Here is a 19,905-nt window from a genome sequence, read left to right as displayed (position 1 = left end):
TATAATAATTCTTCAAATTAGAAATGATTTCCATTCACTTCTACAAATTTTCCAAATCATAAAACTGAAATTACATTCTCCAAACTTTGTACCACCATTTGGTACAAAACACATTCAAAGATTAGAACATTCGGGCGCTGAACTCCCAAGTGCGTAATTTATTATTGGATTGGATCAATGCTAAATAAACAAATAATCAAAAGCAACCCTCCCTTTATTCCTCTGCCATACACTAAGACGACGATTACTCATTTTACAAAAATAAATATAACCTCACAAACCGTATATTAATATGGGCTCTCCCCTACAGTAACCACCCACGCAACCACCATTGCTCCATCCATTGTAAATTTCTTTATCGAGTTTCGTCCTCGAGGTTGCGGAAACCGGCAGTCAGGTCCTCGTAAAGCTTCTTGAATTTGGCCTTCAGAGCTTCTTCCCCTTCAGCTGGATCCTCAAATTTCTGAGACCTGTATCATGATTTAGATTTGACCGGGGCCGTTACCAGCATTTTAGACCCCAAACATACCACAAAACAAATGGAGGGAATAAATAAAGATCATCAACAGAGGAGTGCTTCTTACACCAAGCGGTAGAACAGGTCTCCTAATCGATGCTTGATAAGGGTGTAAGTGATCTTCTGGCCATCCATACCAGCTCCTCGCTCTACTGCCTGCACATTAGAAATGGGTACTCCAGTTAAACGGTAACCAGCACTCCCTCCCTCTCATCAGTTATATGTACTTATAACGGTGTTTACACCAATATACACCATTCTAGCTCAAAACTCGTCAAATGTCCATTATACTTGTAAATGTACGTTCTTTTGATCAATCAATCCTGTAAGGGTGAGAAAATTAGAATAAATCCTAGAGTAAATGGTTAGTTGCGTTGAATATCTAACTGATGCTTTAGCTCTCAAAGCCTTCCTTTGAACTAGCAATTAGCGAAAGCACTGGGAAATGAAAGATGAAAAGAAGTTTTCAGTGGACAACAAAGAGTATAAATCAGTTGTCTCATCATCTTCCCCAATGAACTTACACATGCAACAGGGCTCTAAACATGTGCCATATAGGTAGAGAGATGAATGAAATAAAAAAGGATGAAAACGGGGAAGATTTACCTGGTTGGCCAGATTATAGAAATGGATAATGTTGCGCATCATCCAAACAGACTTGTAGAAAGGGCAGAATTTATCGTACCTGCCACCATGCGTGATACATACACATATAAAGTGAAAATCCAATAAAAGAATTGAATCAAAGAAAATTATTTTGTAGAGAGTAATAGGAATGCAGCAATTACGGAGTAAATGCATTCTGGGCAAGATAATCCTCCCTCAAAAGCTTTGCAGTCTCTAGGGTGATTTTATCTGTTTCAGCTAAAGCATCCTTTCCAACTAGCTGCATTAAGCAAACATGAAAATTAGGTCTCTGACAGGTAGACAAGCAACAGTATCAAAGTATATCATTTAACTCGTCACTGAAAGAGAATGGGTGGTGTTTTTAAGGTTTGCGACCAGTTTTCATTGCCAATCCAGCTAATCGAGGGTGATGTTAGAGACTAGTTTTAATATTTTAACATAACAGGGAGCACCACTGAACCAAGATTACAGTCTATCACAGGAACATCCTCAATAAAATTTTACAATCCTTCCTTTCTCAATAGGACCATCCTACAACAAGAAAGTGAACGCCCAATTAGCACATCCTATTACCACCCAAATGTAACAGATTAACCAACTACAAACTTTTCATTGTGCAGTCACAATTGACCACTTACCACAATAGGCCAACTTAACAGAGACAACCCCAACAAGCTGCAAGGAATCATAAAATTTGCGGCAGCTACAACCCACCATTACACCTAATCTTTCACCTTATTGAGAGAGAGAGAGAGAGAACTTTTTTATCACTTGAATTTAGTTATGAAATAATTAATATCGGTAAACAGGTACCCAGATTGAGACTCCACCAACCAATCTCCCCCATATGATAAGCATGACTGTAACCCAAAGATGGGTATATATTATTGTTTTTATTATTAGATGTTCCCAAAAGTGACAGTAGAATTAATGACGTAACATACTTGAACAATTTCATTGAGGTCGTCTTCTCTCTGCAGCACCTCACGAGCTTTTGTCCTGATGTCAATAAAATCTGGATCAAATTGCTCATAGAAGGATTCTAGTGCCTGAAAATATTACCAAAAATTAGGTGTGCAAATATATGGGTAGGACAAGTTTTCATGTCAAAAGGCCTGACAGAACAAGTAAACCAACACATATTCAGAATTTAAGACAATTATATGCAATATTTCAAGCACGCACCGATGAATACTTTGAGTAGGAAATGAGCCAATTTACAGATGGGAAGTGTTTCCTCTGGGCAAGTTTCTTATCCAGACCCCAGAAGACCTGCAGAAACAAGTTTAAAGGCACTGAAAAACTAAATAGTGAAATAATGATGGCTTTGCCTTGAGGACCACGTTTTCCAGATTGCTTGCTAAACCACTAGGAACCAAAAACTAGTGAGCCAAAAAACAAGTGCAACTGTTGCTCTGACCCAAATTTGGAGATTTCTCCTGAGAGGTATCTATTTGTATGAACAAAAATCAGTAAATTATATCTCACCTGGACAATGCTGAGGGTAGCAGATGTAACAGGATCCGAGAAGTCTCCTCCTGGAGGAGATACAGCACCAACAATGGTGACACTACCAGTACGTTCTGGCCCACCAAGACATTTCACTTTACCAGCACGTTCATAGAATGAAGCCAAACGTGCTGCCAGATAAGCAGGATATCCACTGTCTGCAGGCATCTCTGCCTGAAAACGAAATACAATAGATAAAAATAATGCTTCAAGGACCATAATGAAGTCAAGTTTGAAAACAGGTTGTGGCTAAATTCAAGGCAGTTGACTGAGAAAAAAGAGTTCACAAAGCAAATAAAAATGAATCATATATAAATGAAATTAATGCAAGGAATATCAGATATTCAAGTAAATGTGAGAAGCTAAAATTGACAGCAGTACATGATCATGATTATCAACTTAAAAGAAAAAATAAAAAAATATATTGAATCTCTGACATACCAAAGGTTAATCTGAAAAAGATATACATAAAAAGCACCTGCAGTTCAATTACAACTAACCTAATGGAGAAAGTATAGCCCTCTTAATGTACCAAATTGAAAATATAGGAAAAGCAACTCCATGGAAAACCCAATACGTTCCCGCTCCTTAAAAAAGGACCAGAGTGAAAGCCAATTGCTAGGTGAGGTCAGATTGTACAATAATTTAATTTTGAATTATTAATTATTGAATGCACACTGTTATTGATTATTCTTTCTTCTCAGCTGGTGTTTACTTCTCTCTCCTCTTTCTTTGTTTGGTCTGTTATCAATTTGGTATTAAATTTGGGTTATCATTTATAGTCTCATATCTGTTTTCTCTTTCCCTTCCTCCCAGTTTCTTCTTCTCTTCTCTCTTTCTTCTTTTGCAGCTTCCATTAACTAGGAACCATCAATATAGAGTTTCGCACAATCAGCCACAGCTTGACAGTAAACCAGATCACTCACGGTATCCTCTTTGTTCTCCCTTCTCCTCTTTTAATTTATTCACTTCTTCTCCTTCTCAGCACTATACAACTAACCACCATAATAGAAATAAAAGTTGCTGTCATATTTTCTACATAAGTAATCCAGCCAATTCTTGAGATCAATGGAGGAGAACTATGCCGTCTCTTTTAACAAGGCCAGAGGGCCAGATTGATCAATTACAAAATATACTAAATGCAAATGTCACAACCCAAGGGCAATTTTGAAATTTCTCGTAAAAGCAGTAGCCACTTGTATTAGTTAGTTGTTGATTGATTCCACACGCTTATGCTGTTAAAGCCAGTGGGAAGGGCCTATATAAGGCCAAGATGTAAGAGGATGGGAGTTCATGTTGAGAATACAGAATTCTTTCCCTCCTAATTCACTTCCCTCTCAATTCTCTCTTTCAAATTCTCCCTCCAAAACTCTCTCGATCTTTCCCTCTTCTCTGTTCTGCTCGAGTCTGAACCAAGAAACTTGACATTTGGTATCAGAGCCGGCAATCTCTGGCCTGGAATTGGCGTGGTTGTGGAAGAATGGATTAGATCGGATCAACTCGAATTGTGATCTATGAATTGAATTGAGGATCAATGCACATCAAAAGGAGTGGATTGATCATAGATTGTTATGGCGGAAGGGATGAGATTAAAGGAATTGGAATCGAGAATGGAAGCATTGGAGTTCAGTATGACACAGACTCACGAAGCGGTAACTCAAAGTAAAGAAGACGTAATTGTGATCAGGGAAGGTATGCGAGAGAATCTCACAGCCTCTCGGGAAGGCATGCAAAGAGAATTGGAACAGCATAGAGAAACAATGGAACGATTTGGACAGAGGATCAACAGCATGTTTAACATGCTATCTTCACTTCCTCAATTCCGGTTTCCTTCGAAATTTCCTTCCAGATCGATGGTCGATTTAGGGGTGGCAGGCCAAGGAATTCTTCCCAGGCCTCCAGGAGTGGCAGAGACAAAAAGCTTACCGAAGGAGGCACCAAGAGTGCAGGTAAGAGAATTGTTCTCCCACAATTCTACTCACACACCAATGCCGAGGTTAGAAATACCTCTATTGGATGGATCCAAGCCCAGGTGGTGGATCCACTAGTGTGAGCGCTTCTTCCAGTTCTACAATGGTAGTTGAACATCAACGGATTTCCCTTGCCCCCGCCTATCTAAATGATACGGCTGACACGTGGTTTCAAGGATGGTCCCAATCTAGGGGAATGGAAACTAGATGGATTGATTTTGCTGAAGAATTGTGCAAGAGTTTTGGAGAAAGAAATATGGCTGATGTGATCGAGGAGTTTAACAAACTTAAGCTGAAAGGATCACTCACTGACTGTCAAGAAAAATTTGAGGAGTTAGGGGGCCTAATGTGGAATGCTCAACCTTCCCTTATAGAGCAATACTTTGTGTCTAGTTTTATCAACGGCCTAAAAGATGAGCTAAGATCGATGGTGAAGATGATGATGCCAGCCACAATGAGACAAGTGGCAGAAAAGGCCAGGTTGCAAGAGTTAATCCTAGAAGCCATTTTCAAAAGCTTCCCAAGGCCAATGGCTACTATTAGCCAATCTACTGGAGGAAATGCATGAGCCTTAGCTGTCGGATCGACTCCAGGTGCTAAAGGGAACCCCAACCAACTAGCTAACAAGACTACCACTATGGAGCAAAGGAGGTTAATGGGGCTATGCTGTAGGTGTGGGGATAGATATAGCCTAGGGCACTAGTGTAAGAGGCAGCTCTTAAACATGGAAGGGGTGGATGAAAACCCAGCAGGAGAAGTGGAAATAGAAGAGGAAGAAGAAAAGGGGGAAGTTGATGAGACCTGGCAGGAGGAAGAACAAGGTGATGAGGGTGGAGAGACCTCTTTCCACGCTCTCAGAGGGGGACCTACTAGCAAAATAATCAAGGTAAGAGGGCAGGTTGGGAAGAAGAAGCTAATGGTGTTGATAGATAGTGACAGTACTCACAACTTCTTGAATGAAGCCACTGCCATCGAGCTCAAGTGTAGAATGACAACCATCACACCCTTATCAGTAACAATGGCTAATGAAAATAAAATGTACAATCTAGTGTGTGGACTTCAAATGGATGATGCAGTGGCAAGAGTTCCAAGCTGATTTGAGGATCTTGGAATTGGGGGGATGCGACATTGTGTTAGGAGTTGACTGGATGCAAACAGTCAGTCCCTTAACATTTGACTTCAACAAATTGAAAGTCACTGTGGAGATGGGGGGCAAGAAGCTGACCCTGGTGGGCAGTATGGAGCAAGGGGAATGTAAAATGGTCAAAGGAAAGAAATTACAAAGGCTGATACAGAGTAAAGGGGGCAGATTGCACAGCTTTATTCAATTCAAGCTCTGGAATGGGGAGGGATAGAAGCAGAAGTGAATGGGGAAGAGCATTAAATAGCTAGCAGCTTGGCCACACTCTATCCTTCCACTAAGGTACAATTCCCGATAGCTTACTTGTACTTTTAACTGAATTTAAGGACCTATTTGTTGAACCTAATTCACTACCACCACAAAGATCCTTGGACCATTCCATACACCTCAAGCCTAACTCTGCTCCTGTGAACATCATAGCCTACAGATATTCACCAATCCAGAAAGCTGAAAGAGAAAAACAAGTTTCCAGCATGCTATCTACTTCTATCATCCAACCAAGCCAAAGTCCATTTGCCTCTTCTGTTCTCCTAGTGAAAAAGAAAGATGGAACATGGAGGGTTTTGTGTTGACTACCGTCAACTCAACTCCAACACTATCAAAAATAAATTTCCTATACCCCTCATTAATGATTATTGGATGAGCTATCTAGGGCCAAGATTTTTCCAAATTAGACCTAAGGTCTGGATATCACCAAATCCAGATGAAACCCTCTGATGTACCCAAGACAGCTTTCCATACGCACCAAGGGCTATATGAATTCATTGTCATGCCCTTTGGACTCACCAATGCCCCAGCTACTTTCAAGCATTGATGAACCAAATTTTCTAGCCTTACCTAAGGAAGTTCATATTAGTTTTCTTTGATGGCATCCTCATCTATAGAACCAACTATGAACAACACCTAACCCACCTTATAACTACCTTTGAGGTCCTTAATTCTAACCAATTGTATGTTAAGCTATCAAAGTGTACTTTTGCTAAGGAGGAGGTTGAATATTTGGGCCATGTCATCTCTGGAGAAAGGGTGAAAACTGATCCCAGTAAGGTCACAACAATGGTGGAGTGGCCTAGGCCACAAACAGTGAAAGAACTAAGGGGATTTTTGGGACTAACCAGCGTTCGAAAATGTGGCCTAGGCGGCCGCCTAGGCGTTCGGCGGCCACTGGCCACCCCGATTAAGGGCTGCTCGGCACCCCTAGGCACTGGGCCCGATTAATCGGGCCACGATGGCGCCTAGCCGCCTGGGTCGTGCGCAAACTTTCCCTTCTTTATTTCCCCTTTCCCTTCTCTATTTCCCTTTACCCTTTCTCTCTCTGGTTGTTCATCTTGGGTCGTTTCTCTCTCTCTCTCGTTGTCGTTGTCGATCTCATCTCTTGGCCGTTCTCTCTCGTCGCTGCCGATCTCATCTGTTGGTCGTCCTCTCTCATCACCGATCTTGTCTTCCTCCGGTATATATCCATCTTCCTCCACCTCCACCAGCAGCAACGCAAGCTTGCGTGCTTGCTGCTGCAACAAGCATCAAGTGGCAGGTTGCTGCTCCTTGCTGCAGCACCGAGTCTCGTCCGTATAATATTTGCTCGCACCCCAGTCGTCTCCTTACTGCTGCCTTTGTTATTACAAGCAACAAGTGTTGTTACATCATTTATTTTAATATTTGTTAATGTATTAATTAAAAAAATTTAAAAATCTACGTGGCGCCTAGGCGACCTAGGCGCCAGGCGCCAGTATGTCGCCCGACTAGCGCCTAGCACCTTTTAGAACATTGGGACTAACAGAATACTACAAGAAGTTTGTGCAACATTATAGAATAATTATAAACCCCTGACAGAACTACTCAAGAATGACAACTTCCAATGGAATCCTCAGGCTGAGGTAGCCTTCTTAGTGCTAAAGAAGGCTATGACATAAGACATAAGCCCCAGTGCTGGCACTACCAAACTTCTCCAAGCCTTTTGTAGTGGAGACTGACGCTTGTGAAAGCAGCATAGGGGTTGTGCTTATGCAAGAGGATAGACCCCTTGCTTATATCAGTCAAGCTTTGGTTCCAAGGCATCTCAAGCTCAATGTTTACAATAAGGAGTTACTGGCAATGTTGGGGGTTGTGGAGAAATGGAGACACTACTTAGAGGGCAGTCCTTTTATAATCAAGACGGATGATGAGAGTTTACAATCCTTATCACAACAGAGGTTACACACTCAGTTGCAAAGGAAGGGGGTTTTGAAGTTAATGGGGCTAGATTACACCATTCTCTACCGAAGGGGGAAGGAAAATGTGGTGGCTAATGCCCTATCAAGGAGGGAAGAGAAGGGCATCTATTAGTCCATATCTGCGGTGGTACCAGAATGGGTTAAGGAATTCGCAAGGAGTTATGAACAAACCCATGGTTGAAGGGTCTTATAGCTCAACTCACAATGCAACCAGCCAGTAGTTCCGAGTACACACATTCCAATGGCTTGATTAGATTCAATGGAAGGCTAGTAGTGGGAGATTACAGAGCCTTGAAGGAGAGAATCCTTACTACACTACATTGTTCCCCTTTGGGTGCTACATATCATAAGGTGAGACAATTATTTTATTGGCCAAGACAGAATAAGGATATAGTGGAATTTGTGTTATCTTATACCACTTGTCAACGTTGTAAACATGAACAAGTGGCCTACCCAGGTCTTTTGCAACCCTTGGCCATACCTGAACAGGCTTGGGAAGACATTTCATGGATTTTATTAAGGGTCTCCCTAGATCAAAAGGAAATGATGTAACATTGGTAGTGGTGGATCGACTGACCAAGTTTGCACACTTCCTCAATCTCACACATCCTTTTTCAGCTCAGGAGGTGGCAAGAATGTTCCTAGACTCAGTAGTCAAAATTCATCGAGTGCCTAAATCAATTGTGTTTGATAGGGATAAGATTTTCACTAGTTTGTTTTGGCAAGAGCTGTTTAAGAACCTTGGAGTGGGGCTACACATGTCTATAACCTACCACCCACAAACGGATGGCCAAACAGAAAGAGTTAATCAAAGCCTAGAGGCTTACTTAAGGTGTATGTGCTTCACTAAACCAAAAAGTGGGAACAAATGGTTGTGCACAATGGTGGTATATCAAGCCACCATAGTGCCATCAAATGGAGTCCTTTTGAAGCAGTGTTTGGTTATAGACCTCCTCTGTTACCAGCCCTATCCAACACTACACCCACCATGGCTGTCATGGGACAATATTTACAACAGAGACGAGAAGTGTTAACTATGCTTAAGAAGGAGTTGGCTACAGCTCAAAACAAGATGAAGCAGAGTACATACTAAAGAAGGAGGGACATATCCTTTACTGTGGGTGACAAGGTCTATTTAAAGGTGAAGAGGTTCTTAGAACATCCTTTTTCGGCCACACCCGTCTCTAAGCTCAACCCCAAGTATTTCGGGCCCTATACCATAGAATCCAAGGTGGGAAAGGTGGCCTATAAACTCCAGTTGCCAATAGGGGTCAACATTCACCCGATGTTCCATGACTCTTTACTAAAGAAGTCTATTGAACCTAAGGCTACTGCTAGCCAAGAACTACCAACTACGAATGAAGAATTGGAAGAAGTTCTAGAGCCTCAGGCCATTATAGACTATTAAAATTGGGAGCACTGACAGTCCAAGAAATCACCCTATAAACCAACGAATATGTTCACTCTTGGACACTCTCACAATCCTCTCGGTTTGCACACAAACATCACAATAAAAATTAAATGAAATCAAAACAAAACAGAATGAAACAAACAAGAAATGCAAACCATAAACATGAGACAGCATATTTATCCTAGTCCAGATTGCAATATGCAATCCTACATCCAGCCTTAAGAACCCTCCAAGAGCAACCTTCTTTGATTCAGAAAGAATGATCACAGTATATCAATTGCACCCCCCGATTACAACCCTTCTCTCAACATAACAAAAGCTATTCTAAATCACAGTCTTTCCTCTCTCAAAACTTTCTCAAGAAACAACTGAATTATGCGCCTCTGTTGTCTTGCCCTCCTTCCCTATTTATAGAATATTAGGGCGGCAATTCCTAGGCTATTACAAGAATGGATATTACCGGTTTTACCCCCAACTTGACAGCTATTTACAAGCAAGTCCACCGCCTATCTCTACTCTCTAAACCGCATAATAACTTACATAAAAAACACTGATGTCGCTACCTCAATACTCTAAACAAACTCTAACATAGACAAGAAAGTTATCTACCAAGGCTCAGTTCCCTTGACTCAAGTGTTGGTAAGGTGGTCACACATGCGACCTGACCACACTTCTTGGAAATACCTACCCGAGTTGCTGAAACAATTCCCTCGAGCTACTAGCCTGCTCTAAATTCTTGAGGACAAGAATAATATCAAGGGGTGGGGAATGTCACGACCCAAGGGCAATTTTGAAATTTCTTGGAAAAGCACTAGCCACTTGTATTAGTTAGTTGTTGATTGATTCCCCACGCTTATGTTGTTAAAGCCAGTGGGAAGGGCCTATATAAGGCCAAGATGTAAGAGGATGGGAGTTCATGTTGAGAATACAAAATTCTTTCCCTCCTAATTCACTTCCCTCTCAAGTCTATCTTTCAAATTCTCCCTCCAAAACTCTCTCTCGATCTCTCTCTCTTCTTTGTTCTGCTCAAGTCTCAATCGAGAAACTTGACATTAAATAACCAAATACCAGCCAAACTGCCCAGCAAATACATGAAATGTACATATCCAGAGTCAACCACAGATGAAGAAGGGTCCAACTCTTATGCTCAACTATAGAAGGAGATAGAAACCAAGGGTAAGGAGGGGGAAAAGATGACACAAGATTAAAAACTGCCATTACATGTTCAGAACAGAGGGCTATTGTTCACCATTTCAAACTAGAATCAGCACTAATCTGTTACAGCAATCCCAGCGCCCCCCAAACCACACACACACACACAAAAGACTTTTTCCATTTATTCAAGCTGTACATGCCAAAACTCTTTTTCCTCCATTTCACAATGTATTCAAGATATGATCACAATAAACCACTTGGCCTTGGTTCCATTACAGTTGCAGGAAGTAGCCATTTTGAACACAAATAGAACAAGTGGTGCCCTAGCCAGAAATCCAGTGAGATAACAAAAGATTGGTTATTTACAGAAAAAAAAAAAAAAGGCAATAGATTGGTTGTTTTTTTCTGAAATATGAAAACTAACATTGCAGTAGATGTTATCACAAGAAAGCAAAAGGAAGGGGCAGATATGTAGTCAAGAAGCTAAATTTGGACACTTACCAGTCGACCTGAGATTTCCCGCAATGCTTCTGCCCAACGTGATGTTGAATCTGCCATCATGCTAACATTGTAGCCCATATCTCTAAAGTATTCAGCAATAGTGATTCCTGAATATTCACATTCACAAATCAGATGGATCATGGATTAATGAACTCCGTGAAAACTTTTATCAGTTTCCCAAGAAAATAACACTCCTGAAAAAAGTATTGTAAGATGTCCACATTAAAAGAACTTTGACCTCTATTATTTATGCACCTTTACATATTATACAAATTACAATGAAATAAAACAAAGGGCATATAATTCAAGGTTGATCAGATTAAACTAGAGAGATGATGTTCCAAGACTTTCTTCCATCAGCTGGATGCAAAACAGGGCTTAAAACAATGCAATTTATTAGTACAACTAGGGACCATATCAAGTTATATCAACCCAAGGATATGTAGGCAGGCTTGAACTGTTAAAGTATGTGGAGGGAAGTCCTCCCTTGTAAATATGGATGGGATTTGGTATGGATGTGGGCGTGGGCGTGGGGAGGTCAGCCTTTTGGAGGGGGGCTATCATGGGGTAGGATCAATTTTTGGTACAATAGTGGTGTAGTAACAGGCCTTTGGGAGAGTTTTTCCTCGTCTTAATGGAGTGGCTCCTAATAAAGAGGCCATAGTGGTCAACTGCTTTGCTATCACTCCTGGTGGAGTAGTGTAGTCCCCAGGGTTTAGGCATAATTTTCAGAACAATTGGTATGGAGCCCCATCCAGAGAGAAGACCTATACTGTCCGTTTCTTTTATGGTGCACCCTGCAAATCTCTCAAACTTTCCTTAGCACATCATGAGGAAGATATTTTAACTTTTTTGCTTTGTTTGAATAGTTACCCTTGAAGCTATTCAAATCCCCAACAATCTGAGAAGGCATAGAAAGTGGTGTTAGATGGTGCTCTCTCTCTAAAAGCAATGGTGAGCCCATCAACCAATTTTCTATGACGTTAAAGTTTCATGTTTGCCACCATAGTAGAGGGTGGGTCATGCCAGATTCAGTGGTCACTAAGGGTTTCACAGGATTGGAAAGGTAGCTGGCTTCCCTCAAGAGAAAGATCCAGCTAGATAACTATTCCATTGTGCATTTGGTGACATTTAGAGAGAGAGAGAGAAGGAGAGCCTTTGGATACTCAGAGATTTGAATTCTGTATCCCCACATCATATCAACTCCAGATGGTTGGTTAAGGATGGTACTCCTTTTCCATGCCCTCAATTGTAGCTTTTGGAGGATCATCAAGAACTGGTTTCCAGATTGTTCTTTTGTATATTGTGCACCCCATTGTGTTGGTTTTGTATGACCTTCACTCCTTAAGGCATATGTTCTAGATATATTCACTCTTAGATTTCAGAAATAAAGCTATTTTAAGCAATTCCATTTCAATTAATGCCCTTGTCGACATAGAAACACGTTAGAAAATTACCTTCATGCAGGAAAAACAATGTAAATATTAACTAGAATCATTTATAAACTTATAGGCACCTAATTGTCTTGACAGGTATGAACCATATGGAAACTTATATTGAACATGTCAGCTTTTGTCGGAATACATGTCAGGTCCATCATATTTGATGTACAGGTTTAGACTTTAGAGATGACCAAAATAGCATGTGAAGATGGGTACATGGCTAGCCAAACTAGGTCAAGAGTAACTAGGACCCTAACCACTGTCCCACACTCATTCAATAGCCAAAAGATTCAGTTTGGATAGGAGTGTGGCGTTAAGAATAAGCAATACCCTAGGGGGCAAGGAGTGCAAGTATCAGACCGCCTTGGAATCATATGCATATCCAAAATGTTAGGTTATGTGGCTAAGAGAGGCTAGAGATAAAGTTAGTCATATTTCTCCCAAATAGGTCACTGATGCAAGGAGACCAACTGATTGGAATGGGAGTTACTATTTTAATACTATTAAAATGAACTCCAGGGGAAGATACATATTAATAGACAGCCCAAACTTGTCTAGGTTGAGGTTATCTTTATCCTTGACAAAAACCATACCTAGGATTACTGCACTTTATAAATTGGGGATTTCCACTCCAAGATATATGCACCATCTTTCATACTCCAGCGTATGTAGCAACACAAGGTCTAAATCATTCAGCATATCTCCTCTAGTCTATTGCATGGTTTATCAGCCCTTCTTGACTACCCTTATTCCTACTTCCATCAATTATTCTACTCAATTTGTATACTAGCAGTTTTGACTTGCCCAGAGAACTCAAAAGGATTTGGCTCCTCAAGAATACAATGTACTCGTGCCAAATAAACCAATTTTCAACAGGAGTAGATATAATTACCTGTATAGATTGAAGCCTCACGAGCAGCCACAGGCATGTTTGAAGTGTTTGCCACAAGTGTGGTACGTTTCATGACAGACTCCTCACGTCCATCAGGTAGTGTCATTGTTAATTGAGGAAAATCCATAAGAACCTAAAATCATTAAGTAATTTTAGAGTAAAATCCCCAACATTATTGGACGGCTAAAAATGACCAAACAAAAAAAAGGGGCCAATTATATACCTCTGCCATTTCATTCCCTCTTTCCCCACAGCCAACATAAACAACAGTATCAGAATTAGAGTACTGCATATAAAAATAATGAAAAAAATAAATAATCAGGAGATTAAAGAATAGTAATTTATTAATCAACTTTTCAACATATGGCCAAGTATACAAGTGACAGATCACCTTGGAAAGGGCTTGACTGATGACTGTTTTTCCACAGCCAAATGCACCAGGTATGGCACATGTCCCACCAAGAACTGAGGGGAAAAGGGCATCAAGAACACGCTGCCATGATAAAGGACATTAGAAATGGCATATTCACAAGATATATGGGTCTAAATAAAAATTCTTAACAACATAATCACTATGCATGTTTCTTACCTGGCCAGTAAGAAGAGGAGTATCAGCAGCAAGTTTTGTTGCAACTGGCCTTGGACTTCGTACAGGCCAAGTCTACAGATACATAGGCATAACCATAGTAAGAAAAATTTTCACCCATATTCATCGTATTCTAATTTGCAACAAATTCAAAAGGCAAGACCATAAATTACAAGGTTAACAACCTGAAGCATGGTAAATTGCTTTTTCACACCTTGGAACTCGAGCTCTAGAACTGTGTCCTGCATATAGATCAGATTAATTATAAACTGTTCTACAGAAAAAGAAACCATTGCTTGGGTAAATACCAACCTAACCAAACAATGCGGATAAAAGTTTCACGTAATGCACAAGAAATTCAATAATATAAATATCATCTTGTATTAACACCAGTGTATTTAAGTTGATGATTACTCTCCAGTTGAAATGGCTGGTTTGTAATGCATGTGCAGCATGCAATAAGAGTCTATACCTATAACTTCTCTGGAATTGTGACATTATAACACTAAATCCATATTGACTTTAATCTATATCTACTTCATATTTTTTGTAGAATCTGTATATTGACAATATTCTGAGAGTGTCTGTAGCAACTTTTCCAAACAGCTGCGAGTTCTATAACATTGCATTTGATCCACCAAATGTTTTCAAACTGATGAAATTATGTGCACAAGAACAAGTATTCAAAGCTATAAAGTGCTGAAATGTAAATGTATGCATGCCAAGAAAAAGGCTTCAACATGTGACTGAGATGAAAAGGTGTAAACCAAGCTTGAGAAGTATTTCTACCATATATTACTACTAAATTTAAGATTGCCTGGGGCTTGGCAAATTGCAAAAGTAAAGAGTTAAAAATTTTAATGCCTTAAGGATACATAAAAATCAAAGTGGGATGGCAAGGAATTAAAAAAGGGGCAAACCTTCAAAGCATATTGACCAGGAGGTGCAATGTAGGTTATCTTTCCCATAGAATCTGGTGGAAGTGCAACATGGTGCTGCATCAAACTGTTCTCAAAGACAGTCTGCATAGACATTTAACCACAGAAACTTGGATGAAACTTAGCATATAGATAAATGAAAATGTCAGAAGCACATGCACAGGGAGGCAAAATCCAAAGAGAAATTCTAAGGCCCCATTCAGTTTCAGAAACATTTTCTAGTTTTCAACACCAATTTTATAACTAACGATGTCCCAACAGTTTTTGTTACAAAAAAGCCATAGTATTCATTTTCATAAAATTTAGAAAACATCAAAAAGGATATTTTCTAATTCATAGTACAAAATTGAAAAATTAGAAAATTGAGCTTTCTATTTTATAATGGGAGATTCAATTTTTTTTTATAGAAAATTGGAGTTAGAAAACAGAAAATATTTTCTACAACTGAACAGGACCTAAGGGCCTGTTTGATTGGCCATATTTTACATGGGAAATAGCCATTTTCCATGCAAATTCCAGTTTTGGTGTTGTTTGATTAGCCATGTTTTCTAGGTAATTCAAATTCTCACTTTTTCTCATGTGATGCCTAATTCTCACTTTTGCTGGAATACCAATTCTTGGAGGGGGAAGAAATTCCAGGGAATCTTTTCCCAGGGAATTAGAGAAGAAAAAGAAGAAGAAGACGAGCGGAAGCACGAAAAGAACAAGAGGGGGAGCGCGGCAGGCAGTCGCGAGGAGGAGGGGAAGCACGGTCAGCAATGGCAGCCACGGACTGAGTGAGAGAGAGGGCGAGCGAGAGGCAGTGAGCGAGAGCGATGGTGAGCGGCTGAGGAGTAAACGGCGATGGCGACAGCAGTGGTCAATGACGGCGGCGATGGCAGCGGCGGCCAGTGATGGTGACGATGGAAGCGGCGGCTCCTTCAACCTCAAGCTAGGTGTATGTATATTTGTGTGTATATATTTGATTTTTTGAATATTTTGTGTAGTATGTTTGATTTATTTTTAGGTAATTTCTAGATAGAAAACTAAGGCAATCAAATACCTTCAATTGACATTTTCTCTGGAATTTAATTCTAGGCAATTCAATTGCCTAGAAAATATTTTCTTTCCATGCAAATTCCATGCTTGCAATCAAATGCACCCTAAGATTCTTTAAACTACATGGAATGATATTGAACTTACAGCATATAAGTCTCCTCCTGTTACAAGGTCTCCCTCACCTGCCACCAGCAGGTAATGTCTATCAGATATATGTCAGGCTTTGCCAGTTGTCAAATATAACTAAAAGCCACAGAACAGCAGAAGTAAAATGTTCCTCCGCACCTATTTTTTTAGGCTGGAATTCCCAAAGTGTGTCTTTGTCAAGTGCAGGGACAGATACACCACGAGGAATGTACACATCACCTGACAGTTTTGCAATGGTCTTCAGAGGCCTCTGTATTAAATTCAAGCAAAGGAAAAATTAATGTGGTAGGTGAAGGACCTCTTTACTCAAGGCTAACATGAAAAAATCAGATAACCAAGCCTTGGTGTTCAGAAATATATTTTTTTTTTCTGTAAATATATATATATATATATATTAAGACAGAATTCACAAACCTGAATACCATCGAATATATTACCCAGAATTCCAGGACCCAATTCCACTGACAAAGGCTGTAATGTAAATGGTGGAGAAAATTCAAGTAGATGCTCAATTTATAATGAAACAGAAATACTGGCAGTGACAATGTAGGATATAATATAACTTGGTTACCTTGTGTGTTCGTAGAACAGGATCATTCACCGTCAACCCAGCTGTTTCTTCATAAACTGAAATGAACAATAACAATAACAATAACTTTGAATCCGATATCAAACTTTCTTAGCACAATCATATACAAGGTCACAACCACAAGAACTCCATACAAAGGGAAAGCTTGGGCCTTAACTTGTAAAATACTTACCTTGAATTGTGGCAGAATCTCCTTCCAGTCGAATAATTTCCCCGATAAGGTTGTCATGTCCAACACGAACCAGTTCATACATAGCAGCCCCTGCCATTCCATCTGCAACGACAACTGGTCCTGATACCTGTTGACCTTGAAATTAGATAATGCAATAAAATTGAAAGGGGCAAATGCAAATAGTTGGTCCCAATTACAGAATATTCTTGGATGATGAGTAATAGTTAAACTAAGAAATGTACGGAGGAGACTAAAAGTCACAATAACATTGTTAAGTACATTAAAGTAAAACAGCACAACAACAGTCAAAACTATTTGTTGCTTTTATGCTGTTTTAAGCAGCTAGCTTAATTTCTTGTTCTTGGCACATCATGGAGGATGGAAAAAGAATTGGCACGACTATAATCAGAACTATTTATTGTTTTTATGCTGTCTTGAGCAGCTACCTTAATTTTCTTGGTCTTGGCATATCATGGAAGATAGGAAATCTCTGAATGACACATGGGAATATATACATAAACATGACGAATAAGAGATCTCTTGGTTATAAATAAAAAGGTGGTTTCAGTTCCCTGCTGAGTTAACATCAAAAGAATATGCCAACAATCAATCAGCGGATAATCATTACACCATAGCCTGCGCAGAGTGATTGTCGCCTGTAGGGAAATTCAATAGCGAGTCCAAATGCATTTCCAAGCACCAGTTACACTGGATACCCTAATCACATATACGGAGGCAAAACTACCAAATCATCGATCTTAGCTATATTTGTACCAACCACAAAGCTGAATGGAACGGATCTCAAATCCAAACAGTACCAAACGCAACTAGATTTGGCGATGAAAAATGGAATGGCTCGATCAAACTAACCAAAAAACCTTGGCGATAATGGAATTAAATTAATCAGTGAACTAAAAAGGAAATGGCTATTTCAATATGAATAACATTGGCAACCCTACAAGTCAAAGAAGCGGTTAGAAGATCTAGCAACATTCGATCCGAAACTTTTCGAGAGATTCGAAAGGGAAAAAAAAAAAAAAACGAACCTTCCGAACGTATCCGTACTCGCTCTCCTTTTCAGAGTCCTCGAAAGTTGTCATTCGAGCGCCGTGGACCGAAGGCATCTTCTCGGACAGATCAGCGAACAGAACGAGGGTTTCAAACGAATCTAAGACCTCACACTCAAAAGAGATCAGATAGCTAAACAACTCTCACAGTCTCCAGTCGTGCTCTTATTACCTATAAAGAGAGAAGCGAGAAGCTATTGTTCAGGCGATTCAGAATCACAGATTTGACGAACCACCAGATGAAGAACACAACGATAAAGAAGACGAGAGAACGTGAGCCCAATTCACGCTCGTCGCTCGCTTTGTGATTGCAATGGAAGAGAGAGGGTCTAATCTGATGCTACGCGGCCAATATCAAGTTCACTGTCTGGCCAATTCCGCGCGCCCACGTCGTTGATGTAAACAGTTAAGTCAATCCATGCCGTGGTAAGTTTGATCCTAGCAGGTTGAAAGTTTAAATGTAAAATAAGTAAACAAATATAAGAGTGAGTGATGACGAGGGTTATGAATCATGAATTTGTGTAATGTGTAAGTGTTTGCACTTTTTATTATTTTTATTAAATTATGGGAATTTTTATTTCCAGATAAAATTATTTTTTTCTTCTTTCTCTTTTTTATAGTTTAACTTATTTTTTATTTTTATAATTCTTCTTTATTTTTGTTATTGTTGAGAAATGTATATTTTAATTTATGAAAAAAATAATTTTAGAAAATACATTTTTTAGTAAATTTGGTTTATCAATTTTCAAAATATCTTATATACGTCTCTTTAATTTGAAAAACTTCATCCTCATATATATTTACATCCTTAAAATAATCAAAATAAATTTTGTATAAATTAAGCATGATAAAACGCATGATTTTACTATGATCAGGGTGTTTGAAGCATACGAAAATATTTTTTTTAAATTAGAAAAATTCAGGCTTTTTATATATATATATATATATATATTGATGATGATTTTTGGGATCGACCACCACGTGCTACCTCTGCGAATGGATCTCGAGAATAATATCTCAGATCTTATGATGTCGGACATCAGTGATAGAACCTGTAAGACAATGGAGAAAAGAGGCTAGAGTCCCCCAGGGTGGACTCCGACGCTCAAATTAGTAGAGTAAATGCAGGTAGTAATAAATGTGAGAGTTGTAAAGCTTGGTCATACCTGGTGAGGACTCTTTTTTTTATAGGCGGACCCGTTATGGGGAATCCGATATAAAGCCCGTGATGAGCAGGCACGACTCCCAAAGATCACGGTCAAGTTGGAACGGGTCTTGCAACCCGGTCAGGATTTTTCGAGCTCCGCTCCGGATTGTTGACTTGTCATGTGTCAATCTCTCAAACGATCCATGGGGCAAGTGAGACTATTAGAGCATAGGGATATTCTAGTAATTTTAGGTGGTGCCACATTACTTGCCCCCTACTCCTTGAGCCGAGCTGAAAATCATGCTGAGTCGAAAAATAACTTAATTTTTAAGGTTATTTGACCATAAATTCTCCCCAAGACGCACGAGAGTGTTTTTAAGCATGAGATTAATGCCTAACAACCTCATTTACTACCTTGAAATTATAAGGGATCCTTGGTTGGAGGGAAACATTCATTATTTTGAATATTTGGCTTGAGGGTTTGGGTCCCTCTATATAAACCCTAAGGCCCCACCCCACATTCATTACTTCAAGACAAGCTCCCAATTTTTTGCGTCTTTCCCTCATTCCTTTGCTTTTCTTTTTGTCTTGCTTTTACTGTTTTGTCTATTTTTTTTCCTATTTGATTTTTTTTTTTTTAAACTTCATGTTCTCCCTTGGGTAGGCAGAGGCTTGCCTGGCCGAGGTTGGCCCTGGCTTGGCCCCGCCAAATCTCTAGCGGTGGTGCATTAGCACCGTGTTCGTCCCACCTCGGTCACCCAAAGGGCAATTGCCCAGAGAGTGACTGAGAAGCTCACAAGTGCGCCGGGACTCTTGGTCGTCGAAAGGCGATAGTTTGAACTAACC

At 39.8% G+C, this 19,905-nt stretch overlaps 1 protein-coding gene across 1 annotated transcript; it reads right to left on the bottom strand.

Moving 5' to 3' along the window:
- Nucleotides 1-8: 8 nt before the first annotated feature.
- On the bottom strand, nt 9-18,245 carry LOC127789862 (V-type proton ATPase catalytic subunit A-like). Its single transcript, XM_052318910.1, has 20 exons — nt 17,892-18,245; nt 16,846-16,972; nt 16,656-16,711; nt 16,499-16,555; nt 16,223-16,334; nt 16,082-16,119; nt 14,882-14,983; nt 14,147-14,203; nt 13,965-14,036; nt 13,767-13,868; nt 13,599-13,661; nt 13,376-13,508; nt 11,042-11,148; nt 2,633-2,827; nt 2,330-2,416; nt 2,089-2,193; nt 1,306-1,403; nt 1,124-1,202; nt 585-673; nt 9-470 (listed from the first exon to the last, which is right to left on the bottom strand). The coding sequence occupies exons 1-20, from the start codon at nt 17,967-17,969 to the stop codon at nt 356-358; spliced, it is 1,872 nt and encodes a 623-aa protein (XP_052174870.1). The 5' UTR covers nt 17,970-18,245; the 3' UTR covers nt 9-355.
- Between the last annotated feature and the right edge of the window lie 1,660 nt (nt 18,246-19,905).

Source organism: Diospyros lotus, chromosome 14 (assembly GCF_014633365.1).
Source record: "Diospyros lotus cultivar Yz01 chromosome 14, ASM1463336v1, whole genome shotgun sequence".
NCBI classification, from domain to species: Eukaryota; Viridiplantae; Streptophyta; class Magnoliopsida; order Ericales; family Ebenaceae; genus Diospyros; species Diospyros lotus.
The sequence above is the reverse complement of the archived record's forward strand: the minus strand, read 5'-3'. Positions and strand labels throughout refer to the sequence as shown.

Bases quoted from the DNA above. Each gene is read 5' to 3' on its own strand.
- LOC127789862 (XM_052318910.1), bottom strand. From the start codon at position 17,969: ATGCCTTCGGTCCACGGCGCTCGAATGACAACTTTCGAGGACTCTGAA. The intron at 13,869-13,964 runs GTAAGAAACATG...TTATCATGGCAG, and splicing joins CTCCTCTTCTTACTGGCCAG to CGTGTTCTTGATGCCCTTTT. The intron at 2,828-11,041 runs GTAAGTGTCCAA...TTTCGTTTTCAG, and splicing joins GGGAAATCTCAGGTCGACTG to GCAGAGATGCCTGCAGACAG.